General features: G+C 45.1%; 1 protein-coding gene across 1 annotated transcript in view; it reads left to right on the top strand.

Annotated features, from left to right (window-relative positions):
- Window positions 1–25,822, top strand: part of LOC137377942 (sodium- and chloride-dependent neutral and basic amino acid transporter B(0+)-like) — a 96,746-nt gene that overhangs the window by 20,773 nt on the left and 50,151 nt on the right. Inside the window, exons 4-7 of the mRNA XM_068048006.1 lie at window positions 1,695–1,833; window positions 2,581–2,713; window positions 4,352–4,492; window positions 21,867–22,095. Of these exons, the coding sequence (XP_067904107.1) occupies window positions 1,695–1,833; window positions 2,581–2,713; window positions 4,352–4,492; window positions 21,867–22,095 (642 nt within the window). The remainder of the gene's footprint in view (window positions 1–1,694; window positions 1,834–2,580; window positions 2,714–4,351; window positions 4,493–21,866; window positions 22,096–25,822) is intronic.

Here is a 25,822-nt window from a genome sequence, read left to right as displayed (position 1 = left end):
TGGTAAGCTGAAGCTAGCATGGATCCACCTCAGGGTTGAGTTGACCAAGGTGTTAGGCTGATGCTAGCATGCACCTCAGACAGCATTTCCCCGTCTGCCTGTCCTGCCCTCACGACTGCCCATTTTTATAACCTATTTTTTGAGGCTGCTCGATATCTCACGTCAATCATTTGTTTCATTACTTTTACTCATTCAATTGTCCAGTTCCTGGGGATTGGTGCTCAGGCGGACCCTTCTCAATCTGGCTGCAGTCCATGACATCATCTTTACTTATCTCTTGTGAGGACATCCTGTCGCCTTCATCCAGGCAGCTTGTTTAGATATGCAAGTTAGGACTCCTTCTCCCAACCTTGTATCAAACTTACTCATAGGCCTGTTTCTATGTTATATTCTTGATCAGATAACAGCCCTGATTTCAAAAACCTTATTCATCGTGGTTAACATTGCCTTGTGTCAGCCGAAGCAGATTTCTGGATGACCTTTGACCAGAGAGATTTTCTTATGTAATGCTAAATTTTGTTTGATCTCATATGACGATTAGACGACCATTTCTTAGAACTCCCCACCTTGAGAAGGAAATGTCCTTATAATCAGCGCCTGCCTAATCGAGCTTTTTCTAAGTTATTGTCCCACCTCCCTGACTTCTTTAATTTGATCTGAAGTTTCCTTATTCATTTTGGTCAATATTCCCTTCATTTGCTCCCTCGTAGCTTCATCCTGTTCCCACATGGATTCTATGTCTGTCCTATTCCAAACTGCAGCCTCTGCTGTAGCACCTACTCCTATCCACTCTCCCAATCCTCACCTCCATCTCACATGCTCTGTACCTTCTATCACTTACTTTAAACTTATAACACTGCTCATCTATAGGGCATTGTGGTGTGGCAGGCAGGGGTGGGGGAGGTAGGGAGGGGGGTTGGTGCTGATGGTGGGGGTGCAGAATTCTTCACTATCTGTTCCAGCATTCCTTTTTACAAAGTCATTCACCATTTGTTGCACCATTTTGCAGTGGAATATCTCATAGGTATGGTTACACAGGCCTTTTGACAATTGAGTTACTGACAGATTGAATATCACCAGGGCAATTTCATATCTGTTCTTTATCACCCTTTCTTTCTCTAGAACATGAGTGGGGTGATTTGCATGGTTACCACAAGGCCATATGCTACCATGGGATCATGCAATACCAAAGGATTCTGTGGTACCAGCAGGTCATGTGTTTCCATATGGTCTGTATGACAATGAGGGTCATGTGTTACAATGGGGTCACATGTTACATGAGGTCATGATTTGCAGTGGGAGCCACTGATGTTCTGGTTAACAATCAGACACACCATGGAAGTTCTCCCACCACAGTGTGTTTTTCATATTGATGGGCTTTTGTAATAATCATGACTCATTGAAGGAACTATACACTTTAATGCCTTAATCTGGTTTACTGATTATTAGTATTGAAGAATTTGTCAAATAAAATCTGCTATTACAAACAGAGTGAGCACCAGAGCTGGACTGTGCTGTAAGTGGAGTGTGCAGACTGTGCTTTTGTGTTCTGACCCATCTGCAGCCTCACCCATGTAATAAAAGGAATTGGACTGATTCAGTCAAAGTGAAACAGTAGCCCTGATTATATCACTGGAAATGACAGCATCATTCCCAATGAAATGTCATTCTAAAACACATTCCACATTTTCTAGATCCACTCTGCAATCTCACTCTGGATGATGGATATTTTGAAATAGTTAATACAACATGGCTGCAGGCAAACAATGAAACTTGCCCAAATGGATCAGAAATCTACATTCCTCACCAGAGTCCAAGTGAGCAATACTGGGAGTAAGTAAATTACTACATATAGCTGCACCTATAACCTACACAGCTGTACCAGTAGCTTCCTCTTGGGAAGGTTAGTTTAGTGAATGATCTGTTTGTTTAATGAGTAAAAAGCTGTTTGATTTAGAAAGAGACACAATTTACATCATACATATGTTACAAAATGACATCACAACATGGGTCTTTTCATTAGTTAACAGCTCCCTGGTTTCTAACACTGCAGGTTTACTTTAAAAATATTTATACTGAAATTTCTAAACATTAAATGGTTCAATTATCTGGGACTGATATCCCTTTCTCTGTTTTTAATCGAATACAGTATTGTATTTAACCCATAGACCTGGGAACTGAATTAGGGGAAACTGTCTGGGAGCAGGTACCATGTTTAACGATATGATGGAGCTGAATTCATTGGGAGACACAGTGAGTAACGCAGGTAGTTTTAACAGTGCATTGTAAGGCAGTCAGTGAAACTCCTTCAGGAACTCTTTCAAATCAGCTCTGCAGGGAATCTCACCAGGACTCACAGCTGAAATAAAATAACAATAGAAAGAGAGAAAAATATAAATGATATCACATTTCATCTTGGTAAACATTTACTTTTAAAAGCCGAACTGATTCTGTTTAAATTGGATAGCATTGAAATTGATGTGCACTTGACTAAATACTCTGATGCATTGTTTCTAATAGTTTCTGTGTGTCATGAACAGTATTCTTATCTAAGATGTTTTCTGTTGAAACTTTATTTAGTAAAGTGGTTTTACGCCGTACCAGTTCAGTGGATGAGACTGGAGAGATCATCTGGTATTTAGCCCTCTGTCTGCTTCTGGTCTGGCTGATAGTTGGAGCAGCGCTATCTAAAGGAATCAAATCTTCAGGAAAGGTAAAATGATTGGTGAAGAATGGGGATAAAACTAGTGACAAAGTACAGATTTCTGTAACAATAAAACTGGAATTCATAAATCATTTGTGCAGTGGGCTGGTTTATCTCACGGCTGAGATGGATTAGATGGGCTGAATGGCCTCCTTCTGTGCCATTATGGCTCTATGACTCTGAGTAATGTTAACAATGACTTTTTGGGGAATGTGCGATCCATAATTTATGAGCACTGTGTTCATTGTATCTTCATTATATTTCGTTGTATGTAGGTGGTGGGCATTGCTGGACTACTTTCCTGTTCTATTTTCTTTCATTACCTTAATCACAGACATGACTTGTAACTGCTACAGAATTAGATCTTTGTCCTTGATGAGCTCATATTATGCAAGCCAACAGAAGTACTCAGTCAAATCATGCAATACAATTCCATTTGATGACATGATTATTACTGAGTTTATGATTCACGATAAGAACTTGGGTCCCATAGTTCACAATTCCAGCATGACTACAGCAAACAGTAGTTTGCTCAAAACACTTACACCAATTCTGTCTTTTGTTCTCTACATTCTATGCATACTAAAACTAAACCACAACACATTAAAAGAAGCACAAAACAGACTTCAGACAACATGGAGGCAACAAGATCTATTCATGTTCATCAATCGCTCCCAGTGATTCCATTATTATGGTTAGGTGGTGTTCTTAAGCTCTTTAATTGCTTTGCTACTATAAACAGTGACCAAATAACATGTCCCAGACCCTCAAGACATAGATGAGTGACTTTCCTATTCCTTCAGTTCCTCGCTCTTTTACAATGCGTCCCCCTTCAGCAGAACTGAAAGCTGGAATAACTCATCATGTGATAATATCATAAACAATGAAGTACATTGAAATATATGGGTCGTGTGAACTCACATTCGCAGAGGCATGAACTAGGGATTCACTTGTGCTCCTCTAAATAGAAACAGACTGAAACTGTGGTTGTTGGGTTCAGATGTGCATGTTTGTATGTTTATCTCTGTAAATAAATGCTTATAAAACTATGTAAAGATTGTCCCCAGTTCCATACTTCACAACTTGCTTTTTGGAATATAACACACTGCGGACCTGAGTGAGATCTGAAGATCTTTCTCCTGAGTGAAAAATCAGCAGCAATTCCCCAAACCCCTGAAATGTGTCCCTCATTCTAAGGGTTGCAGTCACTGATACAGGACTTTGGGTGAATTTCCAATTAGTCTGGAAGGCTGGACAGGGCTGGATAAGTGATTGAGCTGATTCAGGTCATGGTTTTATTTGAGTGAAATGAGATTTGTCTGGACAATGAGAATGACAAATAAACCTGAGGAGTAAATGTGAGCAGTTAATGATTCATCACACTCTGAACAATTTTCCTCTTTAAATGTGTTATTTCCATGAGTATGAAATATAAGATGGAACAATATTGCACCATTTAAATTCAATTACAATACAGAGCTCAGTGTTAAATATTCATTTCATGTAGTTATTCCTCTTCCAATTGTCTTTTGCTTCATTCTCTGCTTTGATTACAATCCTGTTAGTTTTCCATTCAATTGAAATTCATTCTATAAATGTTTCTACCAGCAATACCGGAAAATCTAACAAGCTACTTTCCATTATCAGGTGGTTTATTTCACTGCGACATTCCCTTATGTGGTTCTGACCATACTCCTGATCCGAGGTGTTACCCTGGAGGGAGCCGAGAAAGGAATTGAATTCTACATTGGAAGCCAGTCAGACTTCTCAAAACTGGCTGATGCTGAGGTAAACACACCAGAATAATCCATAGAATATCAGCTGTAATTTTCAGTCAAACTATTTCATGTTTCTGTTTAGTTATCTTCTGGGTGTTTGAGATACTCAGTGAAGGGGTGAGTGTTGCTTTTGGATTGTTGTTCACTTATAGGAAATATTTCAATTACTGCTTTTGGGTTCAGGGAATAATTGAATCCTTGGATAAGAGTTAATGGTCAATGCATGAGCATTATATGGTGGGACGAGGGTGGGATGAAGGATATGGTGATCACAGTAATGCCAGTTCCACTATCTCACAAGTCAGGAGACAAACTTTTAAAAATCAGATTATTTGTTATAAAAATCATAAATTGCTTTTTTTCAAATATAGGCCAAGAAAGATTGACAGTTTGTTTATAAACCTAATTTGTGGTTTATTTAATCTCGAACAGGACAGAACTCTTTACAAAAACAATATTACTGCACTGCTTGGACGTAACAAAGCCTCATTTCAGGGGCCAACATCCTGCATTCCGATGACGCCTGAAGAATGTCCGACCCGTGATTGAGTTAGGTCATTTTTCAGGCATACATGGTGTCTGCCTAAGACAGACATTTGGGCCCTTACATAGAATGATAAGGGTCCTAATGCCTGATTTATGACCCCTTGGAGAAACTGAGATGTTGAGACGCCAGTCCTACTCCCACCAATGGGTGTATTTCTTGGATGACTCAGTGTTTCCTCTTCATGAGTCCTCCCTCTAGTAGGAGTCTATGGGAGGTGTCTCTTGAAAAGTGCTATAGTCTCCTTCTGCCCCCTCTAGCTTGAATCTATGGGAGGTGTCTCTTGGAAAACTCAGCAGTCTCCTTCCCCCTACCCTCCAGTAGGGGTCTATGAACTGTGGTCTCCCTCTCACATGAAATTTATAGAAATTTTTGCCGCAGAAGGAGATTATTTGGTCCATCATGTCTGCACCACAAAGGCAATTGACTTAATACCCTCTGGAAAATTTCCTGCGAGTCAGACACACAGAAATCCAGGTCAAACTTTAAAACTAAAAGGTTTCTTTCAAGTCCTTGGTCCATCACTGAACAATGGCGGCACAGTGGCGCAGTGGTTAGCACCGCAGCCTCACAGCTCCAGGGACCCGGGTTCGATACTGGGTACTGCCTGTGCGGTGTTTGCAAGTTCTCCCTGTGTCTGCGTGGGTTTTTGCCGGGTGCTCCGGTTTCCTCCCACATCCAAAAGACTTGCAGGTGATAGGTAAATTGGCCGTTGTAAATTGCCCCTAGTGTCGGGAGGTGATAGGGAATATGGGATTACTGTAGGGTTAGTATAAATGGGTGGTTGTTGGTCGGCACAGACTCGGTGGGCCAAAGGGCTTGTTTCAGTGCTGTATCTCTAAAAAAAAATTTGCCACTCTGCCATATCAGTTCATTTCACTGAAACAATTGTAAAATGTGCACTGTCGATTATAAAAATTGGCAAACCTTAAATATAAATATTGCTTCTGACTAACAGACACTAATGCAACAATGTGTTATATTTGTATATATTGTTATACTATCTATAAAGTGTTAGGAACCAGTTAGCTAGGAACTAGTTGTTATGTTTAATTGTTCCAGTGGGGGCCTCATTCATGGCTGCACTAGGGAGTCATGTTATATGTAACACAAGAATCAGGTTCTACAGTACAAAGCATGTTGCTGTAATAAACAAGACTGACTCATGCCTTTTCCAACATCTGGGAACCAGAAACAACATAAAGATGAAACAGGATGGCAGCAAGTGTCTGAGTAAACCTAGCACATTTTTAAAAGCATCAGATTGAGAAAAGTGACCCAAATTACTGCCAGAGGGAGACAGAAAAACTGAGTAACTCATGCAAAGACTCTAAAAAAAAACGATTGCAATGTCAGTCGGGACAGGAATGAATGCACTGCTACAGCCCATCATGAATTGGGGAGCTGATGATGTCATAGAGGTACTTGAGAAGTTTAAACAAAAGTGCACATTGGCATTCAATACTTTCCTAAAAGGCACTAGTGAAGAAGAGAGGATCAGCTATATTCTTCTGTGGGCTGGAGATAAAGGATTAAATTTATTTAACAGCTGGGACCTAAGTGAAGAGGACAGCAGTAACCCAGACAAAATTTTTGAAAGATTCAGCACCCATCTCCAGCCAAAATCAAATCATCGGATATCGAAATCTGAATTTCAAGGCCTCAGACAGGAACTAGGTGATCCTATTGACAATTTTGTAGCAAGATTGAAAAATGCAGCCAGAAAATGTAAATTTAAGGGCACAGATGAATGGCTGAGAGATCAGCTCATTTGGGGTTCTGCACATCCTGAAGTACAGAAAGCTCTAATCGGACAGGACAAGCTCACAATGTCGCAGGCTGTAGACACTGCCAGAGCACATGAAGCCACGAGCAGACAGATGAAGACTCTGACCTCCCAAATGGCTACCCTTCAGTTAGGCCAAAAGACAGGCAGCAGGTTCGATGTAGTGAAACAACAACTGAAGGATGTACACCAAATAGAGAGAAAGATGTGCAGGAGCTGTGGATGACCACATGAATTGACAGATAGAAGGAAATGTCCCACATATGGATCAATCTGCAGAGCTTGTGGAAAAACCAATTGTAAGTGATTGACCTGTGCAGGGTCGTAATGGTGAAAATCTCTCCTTCCCCCAACATTCACTTGTGGTGTTCTTGGCAAAGGCAGTGTGATATTGGGAAGTGGAATTCGAAAATGATGTCAAACAACACTCAGGTATATGGTGAATCAAACAAGGGTATTTATTAAACAAAAACCAACAGTGAAACCACTTTTACTCTGTCTTGTACAATGGCTATAAAAACATCACCCACCCAGTCCAAACTAAGATGTGTGTCTGGCGTGTTTCATAGAGGGACCCTAGCCCACACAGTGTGTCATGTAGTCTCGTTGGTGATACTCATGGGTCCGATGTCTTGCAGCTAGCAGCGGCCTGTCATTGTTGCAGTGCACAGTCTATCTTGGGTCGAGGATTTACCTCCTTACTTCAGTGCCCCTCTTTTCCTCTGTGTCCTGAATTCAAACATGAGTTCCGTGGTCTCGATGTGCTGATGTTCTCTGCACTCACTCTATACAGCTTGCTGGAGATGCTGGTGTGCCTTTTCTTACTATTCCTGTAATGTTCTTGCTGAAGAAAAAACTCCTCTGCTCCAAAAACCCTACACCAATTATAGTGTTATCAGTTCACACCAAAAACTGTCTTGCTATTGTCCTGTGAGTTTGTGTCAGACAGGCCAGATATAACTTGTTGAATAGTTCTTTGAACAAGGTGGCCTGTCGCGTTTGGGGACAGTAGGTGAAAAATGGAGAGGAGATGAGTTGATCATGTCTTGATAGCTTAGAGATGTCTAGAGTGGGTGCTAATTGATAACCGGTTTTATTTTATTTGTAATGACTTGTCCAGGGAATGGTATCCCTTATCAGATCTTTGAATATTCAATGACTGGCTGGTGAACTCCCTGCTGTTTTGGTGCCTGTTTTCTGTCCCTGTATTTCTTTATTGATTTTTAATCCGTTGTTCAGAGGCAATTTGTTAGTGATTTAAAGAGACAGTCCATATGAGTCGCATTCAAAGTGTCCTGGCCACAGTGGTTGAATTTAAAGTGTTCTTTGGCCTGGGCTGATTTGAGAGCTTAAAATTGGCTTTGCCTACAATCACTGGGAAAAGATGTGCAGAACAACTCAAGAAGGTGGTAGACGAGTCATCAGAGCCAGAGTAACAGGGCGAAGGAATAGTGAAAGAAACCAAAACATTCATACCCTGGAAGATGGCAATGGGTTTGAGAACATGATAGATATAGGAACAATAGAATTGCATGAACTGTCTAGATGTGACAGTTCCCAGAGAAAAGAAATTCACACAACCATTCAGATCAGGAAGAGGCTGAGAAATAAACCCACAACGATAAATCTCAAGGTGAAGATCGATACTGGAGGACAGAGTAACATCATCCTGCTCAGACTATACTAGCAGATCTTTCCTGAAAATTTGGAGAAAAATGGCTATCCAAGGAAGGGTGCTCTGAAAGCAAACAACGTCATGACAACAACTGAGATTTGACAGCTAGGAACAACCCAAATCAGAGGGACACACAAAGGGAAAGATGTTAACTGTATGTTCTACATCAGTGAAACAGATGGTTCAGCTATCTTGGGGTTGAGCAGTTGTAAAGAGCTGCAGATTATCTCAGTAAACCATGAGGTGAAGGAGGTGACACTGAGGGTTGAAGACAGTACACCCGTTGAAAAGCGTCCTTTGATAAGAAGCAAAGAAGATCTGGGACAAATGTACCCAGAGTGTTTTGATGAGACGATTGGATGCTTCAAAGATTTTGAGTATCACATCACGATTGACCCAGCGATGAAACCAGTGATTCATTCCCCACATAAAGTACCAGTAGAACTAAAAGGAAAGTTTGAAAGAGAACTCCGAGAAATGGAAGAAAAGAAGGTGATTACCAGAGTCACAGAGCCTACAGATTGGGTAATTCCATCGTGGTGAGAGAGAAGCCAAATAGACAGCTAAGAATTTACCGAAATCCCAAAGATCTTAACCAAGCAATAAAGAGGGATCACTACCCTATTCCCACATTGGAAGAAATCACACCAGCACTGGCAGGGGCAAATGTTTTCAGCAAGCTTGATGACAGAAATGGCCACTGGAATGTGAAGCTAGACACAGAATCTTCACCGTTGACAACTTTCAACACATCCTTTGGATGGTACAAATTCCTGCATCTACCCTTTGGCCTCAAAGTGAGCCAGGATGTGTTCCAACAGAAAGTAGACGAGACATACAAGGGATGCAAAGGAGCAGTTGGTATAGCAGATGATATCCAGATATATGGTGCAGATGGAAAAGATCATGACAACCATCTACATGAAGCCATGAAGATGACCAAGAAAGCTGGGATTAAGCTAAAGGCAGACAAATCCATTGTGAAACTGACAGAATGCCAGTTCTTCGGAATGGTGTACACACCTGATGGAGTTAAGCCGAGTCCTGAAAGAATCTCATCCAGCTCCGGGATTGAAGCTCCATGAGATAAGATAGAATTGAGAAGTTTCTTTGGTTTGATACAATACATGAGCTCCTTTATTCTACACATGTCGGAACACACGGCAAACCTATGGGAGCTGATGAAAGAAGATGTAGAGTACCAGTGATCAGAGTCACATGACAGGAGTTCCAACAAACTCAAAAAGGTAGTATGCAAGCAGACAAGTCTGTTGTACTACGGCCGAAAGAAACCTGTCATTCTGTAAGTAGATGCTTCCACAAAAGGACTGGGATCAGCCCTGGTACAAGAGGGAAAGCCAATAGCATTTGCGTCCAAAGCTCTGACATCAGCTGAGACAAGATATGCCAACATAGAGAGAGAGCTTTTGTCAGTTATGTATGGATGTGAGCAGTTCCACACATATCTCTATGGGAGGAAGTTCACAGTGGAGAGTGATCATCATCCACTGGAGCAGATCTACAAGAAAAATCTATGTAAAGCACCAGCAAGACTGCAGAGGTTACTCTTGAGTCTTCAGAGTTACGATTTCACTCTGAAATATAAGCCAGGAAAGACCTGGTACTGTCAGACACCACCCTATCTCGGTTGTCACCACAGGAGAAACATGAGACAAAAGACCTAGGCATAAAAATTCATCACCTAGTGAACATAACACCACCAAAACTGAGTCAAATTAGAGATGAGACCAGCAAAGATGAGGAATTACAGATGTTCTCTCAGAAAGTGATCCAGGGATGGCCTGATAGGATACAGCACACACAGCCAGCAATACGACAGTACTGGTCTATCAGAGATGACATCTCACTAGAAGATGGTGTTCTGCTGGCCGGATCCAGAATAGTCAAACCCAAAACAATGCAGGAAGAACTTCTCCAAAAGATACACGAAGGCCATATGGGAATGGAGAAGTGTAAACTCAGAGCCAAATCAGCTGTGTACTGGATAGGCATATACAAAGATATCGTAAATATGGTGTCTACATGCAATGTATGTCATAAGTATAGAAACTCACAACAGAATGAGGAGATGATAGTTCCTGAAGTATCACCCAGACCATGGCATAATGTAGGAGTCGATTTATTTACACATAATCAGGAATGGTATCTCATAGTCGCAGACTACTACTCAAAATTCCCTTTTATCTGATAGATGAAAGACTTGAGAGCCACAACAACCATCTCAGCAGTATGAGTTCTGTTTGCTGAGCAAGGGATTCCTGAAAGGTTAATATGTGACAATGGCACTCAATTTACATCCAGAGAATTTAAGGAATTCGCCGACCAGTATGGGTTCAACACCATCACCTCATCACCACACTACCCACGGGGACACGGAGTTATAGAAAGACACGTCCAGACGGTCAAAAGAACACTTGTGAAATGCCAAGAGATGAAGGAAGACCCAAATCTGGCCTTATTGTCATTCTGGTCCATACCTCTCAAGTCTGACATGAAATCACCTGCAGAGCTGTTAAATGGAAGAAAATATAAGACAACTCTGCCAAGCAAAATCCATCCTTCAAGTGACTAGGAGGAAGTGAAACAACAACTCACAGAAGCACAGGTAAGAGGAGTGCAACACTTCAACAAATATGCTAAATCCCCACCCGAGCTGTTTAAAGGACAAACTGTACACGTACAGGATCCAATCATGAAAACCTGGAGCTCAGAAAAAGTTGTTAGTGAAGCTGAGACTCCAAGGTCGTATATCATTGAGACCAAAACCGGTAACCAAATGAGAAGGAACAGAATCCATATTCGACCTACACCTGAGCTGGAACAACAGAAAAGACCATCAACAACACTGGAAACATCACTATCCAGTGAGACAACGTTAACAACATCACCAGCAAGTGACACAACATCGCCTGTACAGTGTGCCAACTCACCACTGAGAGCAACAAATGCCAAATCTACAAGATGGAGGCACAACATCTTACCACCCAAGCGATACCGTAAATAATTTTTTTTTAAAAAGCATACACGCTATAAAAGACTCTAAAAAGGGATTCACATTATTTCCACAAGTCGGATGATAATATTTTTTGTTTGTATTGACAGTTACATTGATATAGGGGCATTATGTTTGAAAGAAAGAGGGGTGTTATATATGTATATATTGTTATACTATCTGTAAAGTGTTAGGAACTAATTAGCTAGGAACTGGTTGTTATGTGCGAGTGTTCCAGTGGGGGGCCTCATTCATGGCTGCACTGGGGAGTCATGTTATATGTAACAGAAGAATCAGGCTCCACAGTACAAGCATGGTGCTGCAATAAACAAGACTTACTTCAGCCTTTTCCAAAGTTAAAGAGTGATTCTTTCCAACATCTGGGAACCAGAAACAACATAAAGATGAAACACAATGTAACATGAGCCTAATTCACCATCTGCTTCCCAATCAATGACATTGTTCCCAATTAACAACATTGGACCCAAAATCTGCCGTAAACAAGGCAGAATTCGCGAGTGTATCTAAAGGAGGGGCATCAGTTCAAGGGAGACATGCCACAAGTAAGACTTTACACAACATGTTAGAAATCTAAAAAAACAATAGTTGGAATATGGACAAAAAAGAAAATTGCTTCGTTTTGAAGTTAGGATGTTACCCTCCTGAAAATTTCAAGAGAATTTAGAAAGTTTATTTCTTTACAATAACTACATTTTCCTCAAGCACCTCATGTTCCAATTTGTGGTTTTCAAATTATTTTAGCCATCTTTCTATGGCAGTATTTACTCATCAATGTCTCGGAGATATCATACTTAAAGATTTCAGTGCTTTGCCAAAGCTTTACCTCCTGTTTGAGAGAGAACATCTTCTGTGATGTTCTAAAAGAGTCTGTGGGGAAGGTACGGGGTTAATTGTGATTTTTAGCGGTGGGGATCTTGGAGAGCAGATGTTTCTGGCACAGTGTGCAGGTGCTGCCCAGATTCTCGAAGGGGATGAGTTGCTTCCTACAGAAGCCTGGGAGCAGCTAATTGTAGGAAAGTCTACATCTGACCAGTGGGAGTCATTCAAAAAGGAAATAGTGAGAGTTCAGGGCCAACATGTTCCCGTAAAGGTGAAGGGTAGGACCAACAAGTCCAGGGAACCCTGGATGTCAAGGGAAATAGAGGATTGGATCAGGGAAAAAAAGGAGGCTATGGCAGATTCAGAGCACTGAAAACAGTGGAGGCACTAGAGGAGTATAGAATGTGTAGGGGGGTGGTGGTACTGAAAGCAATTAGGAGAACGAAGAGGGGACATGAAAAAATACGGGAGGACAAGGCATTGTCTAAGTGTATTAAGGGCAAGAGGATAACCAGGGAAGGAATAGGGCCCATTAGAGACCAAAGTGGCAAACTGTGTGTGGAGCCGGAGGACACAGGTGAGGTTTTAATTGATTACTTTCATCTGTATTCACTATGGATAAGGACGATGTAGGTGTAGAGATCAGGGATGGAGATTGTGATATACTTGAACAAATTAGCATTGAAAGGGAGGAAATATTAGCTGTTTTAGCAGGATTAAAAGTGGATAAATCCCCAGGCCCAGATGAGACGTATCCCAGGCTGTTACATGAGGCAAGGGAGGAGATAGAAGGGGTTCTGACACAAATTTTCAAATCCTCTCTGGCCACAGGAGAGGTGCCAGAGGACTGGAGGACAGCGAATGTGGTACCATTATTCAAGAAGGGTAGCAGAGATAGACCAGGTAATTACAATCCAGTGAGTCTAACATCAGTGGGAGGGAAACTATTGGAAAAAATTCTGAGGGACAGGATTAATCTCCACTTGGAGAGTCAGGGATTAATCAGGGATAATCAGCATGGCTTTGTCAGGGGGAGATTGTGTCTAACAAACTTGATTGAATTTTTCGAGGAGGTGATTAGATGTGTCGATGAGGGTAAAGCAGTTGATGTAGTCAACATGGACTTCAGTAAGGCTTTTGATAAGGTCCCACATGGGGGATTGGTTAAGAAGGTAAGAGCCAATGGAATCCAGGGCAATTTGGCAAATTGGATTCAAAATTGGCTTAGTGGCGGGAGGTAGAGAGTGATGGTTGAATGTTGTTTTTGTGAGTGGAAGCCTGTGACCAGTGGTGTTCCACAGGGATCAGTGCTGGGACCCTTGCTATTTGTAGTGTACATTAATGATTTAGACGTGAATATAGCAGGTGTGATCAGTAAGTCTGCAGATGACATGAAAATTGGTGATGTCGTAAATATAGAGGAGGAAAGCCTTAGATTACAGGATGATATGGATGGGTTGGTAAGATGAGTGGAGCAGGGGCAAATAGAATTTAATCCTGAGAAGTGTGTGTTGATGCATTTTGGGAGGACTAACAAGGCAAGGGAATATACAATGAATGGTAGGACCCTATGAAGTACAAAGGGTCAAAGGGAACTTGGTGTACTTGTACATCGTTCATTGAAGGCAGCATTACAGATAATGAGGTTAGGAAGGCATATGGGATACTTGCCTTTATTAGCCGAGGCATAGAATATAAAAGGAGGGAGGTTATGATGGAGCTGTATAAAACGCTAGTTAGGCCACAGCTGGAGTACTGTGTACAGTTCTGGTCACCACACTATAGGAAGGATGTGATTGCACTGGAGAGGGTGCAGAGGAGATTCACCAGGATGTTGCCTGGGCTGGAGCATTTCAGCTATGAAGAGAGACTGGATAGGCGAGGGTTGTTTTCCTTAGAGCAGAGAAGGCTGAGGGGAGACCTGATTGAGATATACAAAATTATGAGGGGCATTGATAGGTTAGATTGGAAGAAACCTTTTCCCTTAGCGAAGGGGTCAATAACCAGAGGGCATATTTTAAAGTAAGGGGCAGGAAGTTTAGAGGGGATTTGGGAAAACTTTTTTCACCCAGAGGGTGGTTGGAATCTGGAACGCACTGCCTGAAGGGGTGGTAGAGGCAGGAACCCTCACAACATGTAAGAAGTATTTAGATGAGCACTTGAAATGCCATAGCATACAAGGCTATGGGCCAAGTGTTGGAAAATGGGATTAGAATAGATAGGTGCTTGATGGCCGGCACAGACAGGATGGGCCGAAGGTCCTGTGACTGTGCTGTATAACTCTATGACTCTATAAGCCGAGATGACAGTGGCTCCAGTTGATGCTGGGCTGCTGGGCCTCCCGGTTCCGGGCAGCGGGGTGCTCGGCTGCCAGCAAGATCACTAGGTTGTCACCTGAACCCAACACATTGAAGCGGCTTGGGCTCCGTACAATCTGGCCGCCCTCAGCCAACACAAAGTGACCCAGAGCGGGGCCTAGTTCCTGGGCTGAGGGGACGACATCAAAGCTCCAAATCCCGAACCTCAGGGAGCAGCACCTGGCCACTCAATACCAGAATTTCCCCAGCTCTGTCCCTCCTTCTTGGGACCTCTTTCCTGCTCCATGCAACGGGCCCAAGTGTTGCAAATCCGGCAACAGATCCTTTTTCTCCAGCTCTAACACAAACTTTGTGAAGGACTGTTAAAAATAATAAGATTTCACAGCACTCTCATGAGATTGCAAGTGAATCACAGAATCATCGATTGGTTACAGCAGAGAACGGTGCCATCTGGCCCTTGGGGCCATCCCAGTTCTTTGCAAGAACAACTCACTGAGTCCAACTCCCCTGTCTTCACACTGTAGCCCTGAAATTTTTTTCTCTTCAGACAATCATCCAATTCTCTTTTGAAAGTCTCAGTTAATTCCAGGGCCTGTTTCAGTGCTCTATGTCTATGTCTCCACCACACTCTCAGGCAGTACATTCCAGATCCTAACCACTCACTGTGTAAAAACAGTTTTCATCATGTCACTGTTGCTTCTTTTGCCATTTACGTTAAATCGTTGTCCTCTGGTCTGGATCCTTCAGTCAATGGGAACAGTTTCTTCTGCTCTGTCCAGACCCCTCATGATTTTCAACACCTCTATCAAATCTCTTCTTAATCTTCTCTTCACCAAGGAGAGCAGACACAGATTCTCCAAGCTGCACCCTCTCTAATGCCTTAAAACCCTTCCAAAAGTGTGCTGCACAGAACACGATAGTACAGTTTAGACCAAACCAGTGTTTTATCCAGGTTTATCAGAACTTCCTTGTTTTTGTCCTCCATGCTCCTATTTATAAAGCCCAGGATTCCATAAGCTTTATCAACCGCTTTCTCAATCTGCCCTGCAACTGTCAATGATTTGTGCACATATATTGGCAGGTCCCTCTACTCCTGCACCCCGTTAGAATTTATCTTGCTTCTCCTCATTTTTCCAACCAAAATGAATCACTTCACACTTTTCTGCATTAAATTTCATCGCCACTTGTCCGTCCATTCCACTAGCCTGTCTATGCCTTCTTGAAGTTTATCACTAACCTCCTCACAGTTCACAATACTTCAAAGCTTTGTGCTTTGTACAAATTTTGAATTTTGCCCTACACACCCAAGTCCAAGTCATTAATTTATATCAAGAAAAGCAGGGATGCCAATACTGACCCCTGGGGAACCCCTCTATATACCTTCGTCAAGTCCAAAACAATCGTTCACCGCCACTCTCTGTTTGCTGGCTCTCAGCCAATTTCATATCCATGCTGTTGCTGTTCCGTTTAATCCAGAGACTCAAAGGTTTCATGCATGGAAGGAGCTGTGATAAAATAAACAATGAAATTGGAAGACATGAATTTAAAAGAAATCAACTGTTAAACAAAACCACAAAAATGCAGTAAATTGTACGACAGTCAAAATAGAGATGGTGGTTAGAGGGTGAGATGGTGGTCGAAGGGTGAGATGGTGGTCGGTGGGGTGAGATGGTGGTCGGTGGGTGAGATGGTGGTCGGTGGGTGAGATGGTGGTCGCTGGGTGAGATGTTGGTAGATGGGTGAGATGGTGGTCGAAGGGGAGATGGTGATTGGAATGTGAGGTGGTGGTCAGAGGGTGAGAAGGTGGTCGGAGGGTGAGATGGTGGACGGAGGGTAAGATGGTGATCGGAGGGGGAGATGTGGTTGGGGGGATGTGATGTTGGTCGGAGGGTGAGATGGTGGTCGGAGGGTGAGATGGTGGTCGGAGGGTGAGATGGTGGTCAGAGGGTGAGATGGTGGTCAGAGGGGAGATGGTGGTCAGAGGGGAGATGGTGGTCGGAGGTGAGACTGTGGATGGAAGGTGAGATGGTGGTCGGAGGGTAAGATGGTGATCGGAGGGGGAGATGGTGGTCAAAGGGTGAGATGGTGGTCGGTGGGGTGAGATGGTGGTCGGTGGGTGAGATGGTGGTCGCTGGGTGAGATGTTGGTAGATGGGTGAGATGGTGGTCGAAGGGGAGATGGTGATTGGAGTGTGAGGTGGTGGTCAGAGGGTGAGAAGGTGGTCGGAGGGTGAGATGGTGGTCGGAGGGGGAGATGTGGTTGGGGGGATGTGATGTTGGTCGGAGAGTGAGATGGTGGTCTGGGTGAAGAGGGTGGTTGGAGGGTTAGATGGTGGTTGGCGGGTATATGGTGGTCAGAGATGAGATGGTGGTCAGAGGTTGAGATGGTGGTTGGAGTGGAGATGGTGGTCGGAGGGTAAGATGATGGTCGGAGGGTGAGATGGTGGTTGGGATGAGATGGTAGTCGGAGGGTGAGATGGTGGTCGGAGGGTGAGATGGTGGTCAGAGGGTGAGATGGTGGTCAGAGGGGAGATGGTGGTCAGAGGGGAGATGGTGGTTGGGATGAGATGGTGGTTGGAGTGGAGATGGTGGTCGAGGGTAAGAGGAGGGTCAGAGGGTGAGATGGTGGTTGGGATGAGATGGTAGTCGGAGGGTGAGATGGTGGTCGGAGGGTGAGATGGTGGTCAGAGGGTGAGATGGTGGTCAGAGGGTGAGATGGTGGTCAGAGGGGAGATGGTGGTCAGAGGGGAGATGGTGGTCGGAGGTGCGACGGTGGTTGGAAGGTGAGATGGTGGTCGGAGGGTAAGATGGTGATCGGAGGGGGAGATGGTGGTCAAAGGGTGGGATGGTGGTCGGAGGGGAGATGGTGGTCGGAGGGTGAGATGGTGGTCAGAGGGTGAGATGGTGGTCAGAGGGTGAGATGGTGGTCAGAGGGGAGATGGTGGTCAGAGGGGAGATGGTGGTCGGAGGTGCGACGGTGGTTGGAAGGTGAGATGGTGGTCGGAGGGTAAGATGGTGATCGGAGGGGGAGATGGTGGTCAAAGGGTGAGATGGTGGTCGGAGGGGAGATGGTGGTCGGAGAGGAAGATGGTGGTTGGAGGGTGTAGATGGTGGTTGGAGGGGAGATGGTGGTTGGAGGGTGTAGATGGTGGTTGGAGGGGAAATGGTGGTCGGAAGGTGAGATGATGGTCTGGGTAGAGATGGTGGTCGGAGGGTTAGTTGGTGGTTGGAGAGGAGATGGTGGTTGGAGGGTGTAGATGGCGATCAGGGGAGGAGATGATATTCGGGGAGGAGATGGTGGTGGGAGGGTGAGATGGTGGTCGGGGGGGGTGTGGAGAAATGGTGGTTGGAGGGAGATGCAGGTCGGTGGGTGAGATGGTGGTCGGAGGGTGAGCTGGTGGTCAGAGGGTGAGATGGTGGTCGGGGGGTGAGATTGTGGTTGAGGGGTGAGATGGTGGTCGAGGGGTGAGATGGTAGTCGGAGTGTGAGATGGTGGTCGGAGGGTGAGATGGTGGTCGAGGGGTGAGATGGTGGTTGGGGGGCGAGATGATGGTCGGAGGGTGAGATGGTGGTCAGAGGGGACATGTTGTTGGAGGGCGAGTTGGTGGTCGGAAGGTGTGATGCTGGTCAGAGGGTGAGATGGTTGTCGGAGTGTGTTATGGTGGTCAGAGGGTGAGATGGTGGTCGGAGGGGAGATGTTGATTGGTGGGTGAGATGGTGGTCGGAGGGTCAGATGGTGGTCAGGGGGAGATAATAGTCGGAATGTTAGATGGTGGCCTGGGGAAATGGTGGTCGGAAAGTGAGATGGTGTCAGAGGCTGAGATGGTAGTTGGAGAGTGTTAATGGTGGTTGGAGGGTGAGATGGTGGTCAGAGGGTGAGATGGTGCTAAGGGGAGGAGATAGTATTTGGGGAGGAGATGGTGGTCAGAGGGTGAGATGGTGGTCGGGGGTGGGGGGGAGAGATGTTGGTCGGAGGGTGAAATGGTGGTCGGAAAGTGAGATGGTTTCAGAGGCTGAGATGGTAGTTGGAGAGTGTTAATGGTGGTTGGAGGGTGAGATGGTGGTCAGAGGGTGAGATGGTGCTAAGGGGAGGAGATAGTATTTGGGGAGGAGATGGTGGTGAGAGGGTGAGATGGTGGTCGGGGGTGGGGGGGAGTGATGTTGGTCGGAGGGTGAGATGGTGGTCGGTGGGTGAGATGGAGGTCAGAAAGTGAGATGGTGGTCTGGGTAGAGATGGTGGTTGGAGGGTTAGATGCTGGTCAGAGGGGAGATGTTTGTTGGAGTGTGTAGATGGTGGTGGGAGGGGAGATGGTGATCAGTGGGTGAGATGGTGGTCGAGGGGTGATGGTGGTTGGAGGGTGAGATGGTGGTTGGAAGGTGAGATGGTGGTCGGAAGGGGAGATGTTGATCGATGGGTGAAATGGTGGTCAGGGAGGAGATGGTAGTGGGAGGGTGAGATGGTGGTTGGAGGGTGAGTTGGTGGTCGGTGGATGAGATGGTGGTTGGGGGGGGTGAGATGGTGTTTGGAGGGTGAGATGGTGTTCAGAAGGTGAGATTGTGGTCGGAGGATGAAATGGTTGTCGGAGGTGAGATGGTGATAGGGGGTTGAGATGGTTGTCGGAGGGTGAGATGGTGGTCGGGGGTGGGGGGGAGAGATGTTGGTCGGTGGGTGAGATGGTTGTCAGAAAGTGAGATGTTGGTCTGGTTAGAGATGGTGGTTCGAGGGTTAGATGCTGGTCGGAGGGGAGATGTTTGTTGGAGTGTGTAGATGGTGATCGGAGGGGAGATGGTGGTTGGAGGGTGAGATGGTGGTTGGACGGTGAGATGGTGGTCGGAAGGGAGATGTTTATCGATGGGTGAGATGGTGGTCAGGGGGGAGATGCTAGTGGGAGGGTGAGATGATGGTTGGAGAGTGAGTTGGTTGTCGGTGGATGAGATTGTGGTCGGAGGGTGAGATGGTGGTCGGGGGGTGAGATGGTGGTCGGGGGTGAGATGGTGGTCGGATGGTGTGATGGTGGTCAGAGGGTGAGAAGGTGGTAGGGGGGTTGAGGTGGTTGTCGGAGGGTGAGATGGTAGTTGGAGGGTGAGATGCTGGTCGGAGGGTGAGAAAGTGGTGGCAGGGTGAGATGGTGTTCGGAGGGTGAGATTGTGGTCAGAGGGTGAGATGGTGGTAGGGGGGTGAGATGGTTGTCGGGGTTGAGATAGTGGTCGGGGGGTGAGATGCTGGTCAGAGGATGATATGGTGGTCGGCGGATGAGATGGTGGTCGGGGCGTGAGATGGTGGTTGGAGGGTGAGATGGTGGTTGGAGGGTGAGATGGTGGTCGGAGGGTAAGATTGTGGTCAGAGGTTGAGATGGTGGTGGGGGGGGGGGCGGTGGTGAGAGATTGGGGTCGGAGTGTGAGATGGTGGTTGGGAGCTGAGATGCTAGTCAGAGGATGGTATGGAGGTTGGAGGGTGTGATGGTCATCGAGGGATGAGATGGTGGTCGGAGGGTGAGATGGTGGTCGGATTGTAAGATGGTGGTCGGACAGAAGATGATGGTTGGAGGGTAAGATGGTGGTCGGGGGGGGTGAAATGGTGTTCAGAGGGTGAGATGGTGGTCGGAGGGGCAATGGTCATCGGAGGTTGAGATTATGGTCGCAGGGTTTGATGGTTGTTGGAGGGGAGATGGCGGTTAAAGGGTTAGATGGTGGTCTGAGGGGATATGGTGGTTGGAGGGTATAGATGGTGGTCAGAGTGGAGATGGTGGTTGGTGGGTTTGATGGTGGTCGGAGGGGAGATGGAGGTTGGAAGGTGTAGATTGTGGTGAGGGGAGGAGATGTTGGTTGGAGGGGAGTTGGTGTTGGGAGGGTGAGATGGTGGTTGGTGGGGGGCGTTGGGGAATATGGTGGTCAGAGGGTGAGTTGGTGGTCAGAGGGTGAGATGGTGGTCAGAGGGTGAGATGGTGGTCGGAGGCTGAGTGGGTGGTCGGTGGTTGAGATGCTGGTCGGTGGGTTAGATGGTGATTTGGGGAGATGGTGGTCGGAGGGTGAGTGGATGGTCTGTGGGTGAGATGCAGTTTGGTGGGTTAGATGATGATTTGGGAAGATGGTGGTCAGAGGGTGAGTGGGTGGTCGGTGGGTGAAATGCTGGTCGGTGGGTTAGATGGTGATTTGGGGAGATGGAGCTCGGAGTGTGAGATGGTGGTCGGGGGGTAAGATGCTGGTCGGAAGGTGACATGGTAGTTGGAGGATATTGATGGTGGTCAGAGGAGGAGATGGTGGTCGGAGAGGAGATGGTGGTCGATGGTGAGATGTTGGTCGGTGGGTGAGATGTTGGTCGGTGGGTGAGATGTTGGTCGGAAGGTGTGATGGTGATCGGAGGGTGAGATGGTGGTTGGATGTGTGATGTTGGTCAGAGGGTGAGATTGTGGTCGGAGGGTGATATGGTGGTTGGATGTGTGATGTTGGTCGGAGGGTGAGATTGTGGTCGGAGGGTGATATGGTGGTAGTGGGGGTGAGATTGTGGTCGGAGGGTGATATGGTGGTTGGATGTGTGATGTTGGTCAGAGGGTGAGATTGTGGTCGGAGGGTGATATGGTGGTAGTGGGGGTGAGATGGTGGTCGGAGGGTGAGATGGTGGTTGGATTTGTGATGTTGGTCGGAGGGTGAGATTGTAGTCGGAGGGTGATATGGTGGTAGCGGAGGTGAGATGGTGGTCGGAGGGTGAGAAGGTGGTCGAGGGGTGAAATGGTGGTTGGAGGTTGTAGATGGCGGTCGGGAGGGGTCGGGTGAGATGGTGGTCGGAGGAGAGATGGTGGTCGGTGGGTGAGATGGTGGTCAGGGGGAAGCGATGGTGGTTGGAGGTTGTAGATGGCGGACGCGGGGGATGATGATGGTGGTCAGAGAGTGAGATCTTGGCCGAAGGGTGAGATGGTGGTTGATGGGTGAGATGATGGTCGGGGGCTGAGATGCTGCTCAGAAGGTGAGATGGTGGTCGGATGATGAGATCATGGTCGGGGGGTGAGATGGTGAGCGATGGGTGAGATGGTGGTCGGATGGTGAGATGGTGGTCGTGGAGCAGATGGTGATCGGGTGGTCTAATGATATTGTGGTTGGGGGTGGGGAGGACTCGGCTATTATGGAACTAGAAGCAGATAAGCTTACCACAGCTGCCAGAGTTCATGTAAAATCTCACACTCCTGACTAATTCTACTTTCTAATTACCAGGTCTGGAAAGATGCTGCAACGCAAATTTTCTATTCTCTTGGAGTGAGTTGGGGCACTTTAATAACACTGTCATCCTACAACAAATTCCACAACAACTGTTACACAGATACCATCATTGTCTGTGTTGTTAATTGTGCTACGAGTGTGTTTGCTGGATTTGCCATCTTCTCCATCCTTGGTCACATGGCTCATGTACAAGACAAGCCTGTTTCAGAAGTTGCACAATCAGGTAAACCAGAACTGATAAAATAAATCAACCAGGGTCACACAACCTTAACCATCTCTCTGAAATCAATCATCTGTTAGATATGAAATTACAATGTTCCAGTGTATGGACACAGTAATTAATAATCAATACTTGGATCCACAGCGGGAATTCTGGTGCAAAATGTTATTCAGCCTCTGAAAAACCATACAATTTAATGGTGGTTGGATGCTGGAAAAGGTCTAATAAACAACCCATGCTGTGAGATGCCCCACTCCAGCAGGATTTATCTCAATATAATGCTTATGATTTGCATTGTTATATAGTTATGATGAATTACATTACCTCCTCATTGATGTTCTACTATTTTGATTAGGTAATTCAACATCCTATTAGTCTCATTGATTGCTGCTTTTTGTTGCTTGGACATATTCAGCATTTAGAGTTATAGAGAGATACATCACTGAAACAGGCCCTTTGGTTGACTGAGTCAGTGCCAACCATTAACCACTAATTTACACCAATCCTACATTAATCCCATATTCCCTACCACAGCCCCACAATTCTCCTACCACCTACCCACACTAGGGGCAATTTACAATGGCCAATTTACCTATCAACCTGCAAGTGTTTGGCTGTGGGAGGAAATCAGAGCACCCGGCTGAAACCCACACGGTCACAGGGAGACCTTGCAAACTCTGCACAGGCAGCACTCAGAACTGAACCTGGATTACTGGAGCTGTGAGGCTGCAGTGCTAACCACTGTGCCACTGTGCCACCATTTAGTCTATTAATATTTTCACTGGGTCTGCCAGATGGTAACACTCCAAAAGTTGTAGAGGAATATTGTCCCTGTTCCCGATCCTGATCCAGTCAGTACCATGCTGAGGCCAGCAGGCTACTGAGCAGTGATCGGGCCCGCCTGTTTTGGGCGTTAGGTTCTTTAATATTCAAATTGAGGTGTTATGATGCAGAAAGGACCCAACTGCCATTTTGGAAAACAACTGGGTGAAGTGTTCATGGTGCAGCTCACCCTAGATTACCTGGTGGTTTAGCCAAAGATGACCAAAGATGGTGAGTTTAACCCCCAAGAATGAGTGGGTTTGAGTTGGGTGAAAAGTTTCAAACCCAATCAACCCACCCTCTTCTGCCAGTTTTACAGGAGGTGAGTTGGAGGGAGTGACCAATCCATTCTTAGGAAGTGGGTCAGTCAGTAAGTACCAGTGCTGCTCCCCTCTCTGCTGGTGTTGGTGGTGGTCACATTGGTCCATGTCCAAGGTCCAATCCTTGGCAGCTATAGTGCCACTCATCCTGATGTAATTGAGAAAACCTCCAAAGTGTAGAAAGTAACCTTCAGTAAAAGTATTGTGAACAAACACTTTCCCACTCACAGTTAAGAAAGTAGCTAAGTAAGTACAGAGTATTTATTTCACTATTTATTCAGCCCCTCAGTTGCCACTGTGCTCTCACCTTGCCTTCTCTGGCAACTTTCAGGAAGCCCAGGAAACCCGTGGATCCAACATTAAACTTAAACCACTTGAACGGAGTGATTAACATACTTTAATTGGCAACTGGCCTCTCCCAAGGGGTTTGTGGCATACAGTCTAACACAGAGGAGTGAAAGGCAGAAGTCAACAGGTTGGAGCTGATTTCCTGCCGTGCTGTCACTGTCCCCTGATTTAACCCCCTCTCACCTGTACCCAAAGCCATGCACATGTTAAAATTCCACTCATAGTTGGGTTTTCACCTGAAGACTCGTACTTCACAAGTGAACAAGAGCAACACAGTGGTAGTATGGACAGCTGTGGGGAGTACATCGAATTATATAGAATATACAGCATTGAACAGGCCATTTGGCCCAACTAGTCCGTGCTGGTGCTTATACTCCACACAAGTCTTCTCCTATTCTATCAAACTCCATCTCTGCATTTCAACATATGCTTCTATTCCCTTTTCTCTCATGTACTTATCTTGTTTTCTTTTGAAAGTATCTGAGATATTTGCCTCAATCACTTTTTGTGGTAACAAGTTCCACATTCTATCAACTCGCTGAGTAAAATAATTTCTCTTTATTTCTGTATTGGATTTGTTTGTAACCATCTTGAACTTACAGCCCTGAGTTTTGGATTCTCTCCACATTTACTCTGCCCAACTCATTCATAATTTTTAAAGACCGCTATGTCTTCTCTTTTCGAAAGAAAAAAAACAGCCTGTTCTATCTTTCCCTACAGCTATAATCTCTCAGTTCTGGCACCATTCTTGTAAATCTTTTTTTCTCCAATGTTTCTATGTCCCTTTTAGAATCTGGACACCAGCACTGTGCATAACACTAAGACCTAGCCAGGGTCCTGTACATGTTAAATATGACTTCACTACTTTTGAATTCTGTACTCCTAGAAATAAATCCCAATGATTTGTTAGCATTTTGAATGCTTTGCTGACCAGTGATGCTGCTTTTAATGATTGGTTCACCTGTATCACTAGATCCCTTTGCTCTTCGCCATTCAGTTTCTTTTTTCTAAGGTGTAGGTGACGGTTCTGCTTTTCTGAGTTAATTGTTCCGAAGTCCAAATCATTAATGTAAATTATGAATGACAGTGGTCCCAGCACTGATCCTTCTGGAAAACTGCTTTCTATCTTCCTCCCATCTGAATAATTACCCTGTACAACGACTCTCTGCTTTCTATTTTTAAGTAATTTGATATTCATTCAGCTATTTGTCCCTTGACTCCACATGTCCTAATCTTTGATATAAGCCTACCCCATGTGATACCTTATCGAAGGCGTTTGAAAATTCAATTGGATGACATATACTGCATTGCCCTTGTCTACTTTTTCCATGACCCCTTCAAAGAATTCTGTCAGGATAGTTAAGCATGACTTAGGCTTTCGGAATCCATGTTGACTATTTTTTTAAATTCTATTTTATGTCTCCAGCTGCTCGTCTATGACTTTTTTTGTATCAATTTTAGAATCTTTCCAACCACTGACATTAAGTTGACTGGTCCATAGTTCCCCGGTTTTGTTTTCTCTCCCTTTTTGTATGTAGGAAGAACATTAGCTGTTCACCACTCCTCTGGCATGGCCCCCTCTTCTAAGAAACTTCTGTATCTATAAATTAATGACTCTGTTATATCCTCCCTAGACTCATTCCATATGCATGGGTGTATACCATCCAGACCTGCAGTTTCATCCTCTCGCAGTTTTGCTAGTTTACCAGTTAAATTTTTCCCTTTCTATCCCAAATGGATTAATATTGTCTTTAAGCTCATCTTCTAGTGAACTGTTTATTTTGATAGGAAAGGAAGAAAAGAGGGAGGGATGGCAGTATTGATTGAGCAGAGCATTGCAGTGCTGGAGAGAGAGGATATCCCTGAGCAGTCATGAATGGAATCTATTTGGCTAGAACTAAGGAACAAAAAAGGTGCAATTACATTGCTCACTGTAGTCTGTAGGCCACCAACTAGTGGAAAGGATGAAGAGGAACTGAATTGCAAGGAAATTGCAGAGAGATGCATGAATTTGAGAATTTAATTATCCAAATATAGACTGGGATAGTAGAAGTGTAAAGGGCAGAGAGGAGTAAGAGTTTCTAGAGTATGTTCAGGAAAATTTTCTACAGCAATATGTTTCCAGTGCAACGCGAATAGGACGCACTGTTAAACCTGCTTCTTGGGAATCAGGTGAGCCAAGTAGATCAAATATCAGTAGGAGAACATTTAGGGGGCAGTGATCATGGTATCATAAGGTT

This window comes from Heterodontus francisci, chromosome 15 (genome assembly GCF_036365525.1).
Source record: "Heterodontus francisci isolate sHetFra1 chromosome 15, sHetFra1.hap1, whole genome shotgun sequence".
Taxonomy (NCBI): domain Eukaryota; kingdom Metazoa; phylum Chordata; class Chondrichthyes; order Heterodontiformes; family Heterodontidae; genus Heterodontus; species Heterodontus francisci.
This window is presented reverse-complemented; position numbering and strand designations above follow the sequence as displayed.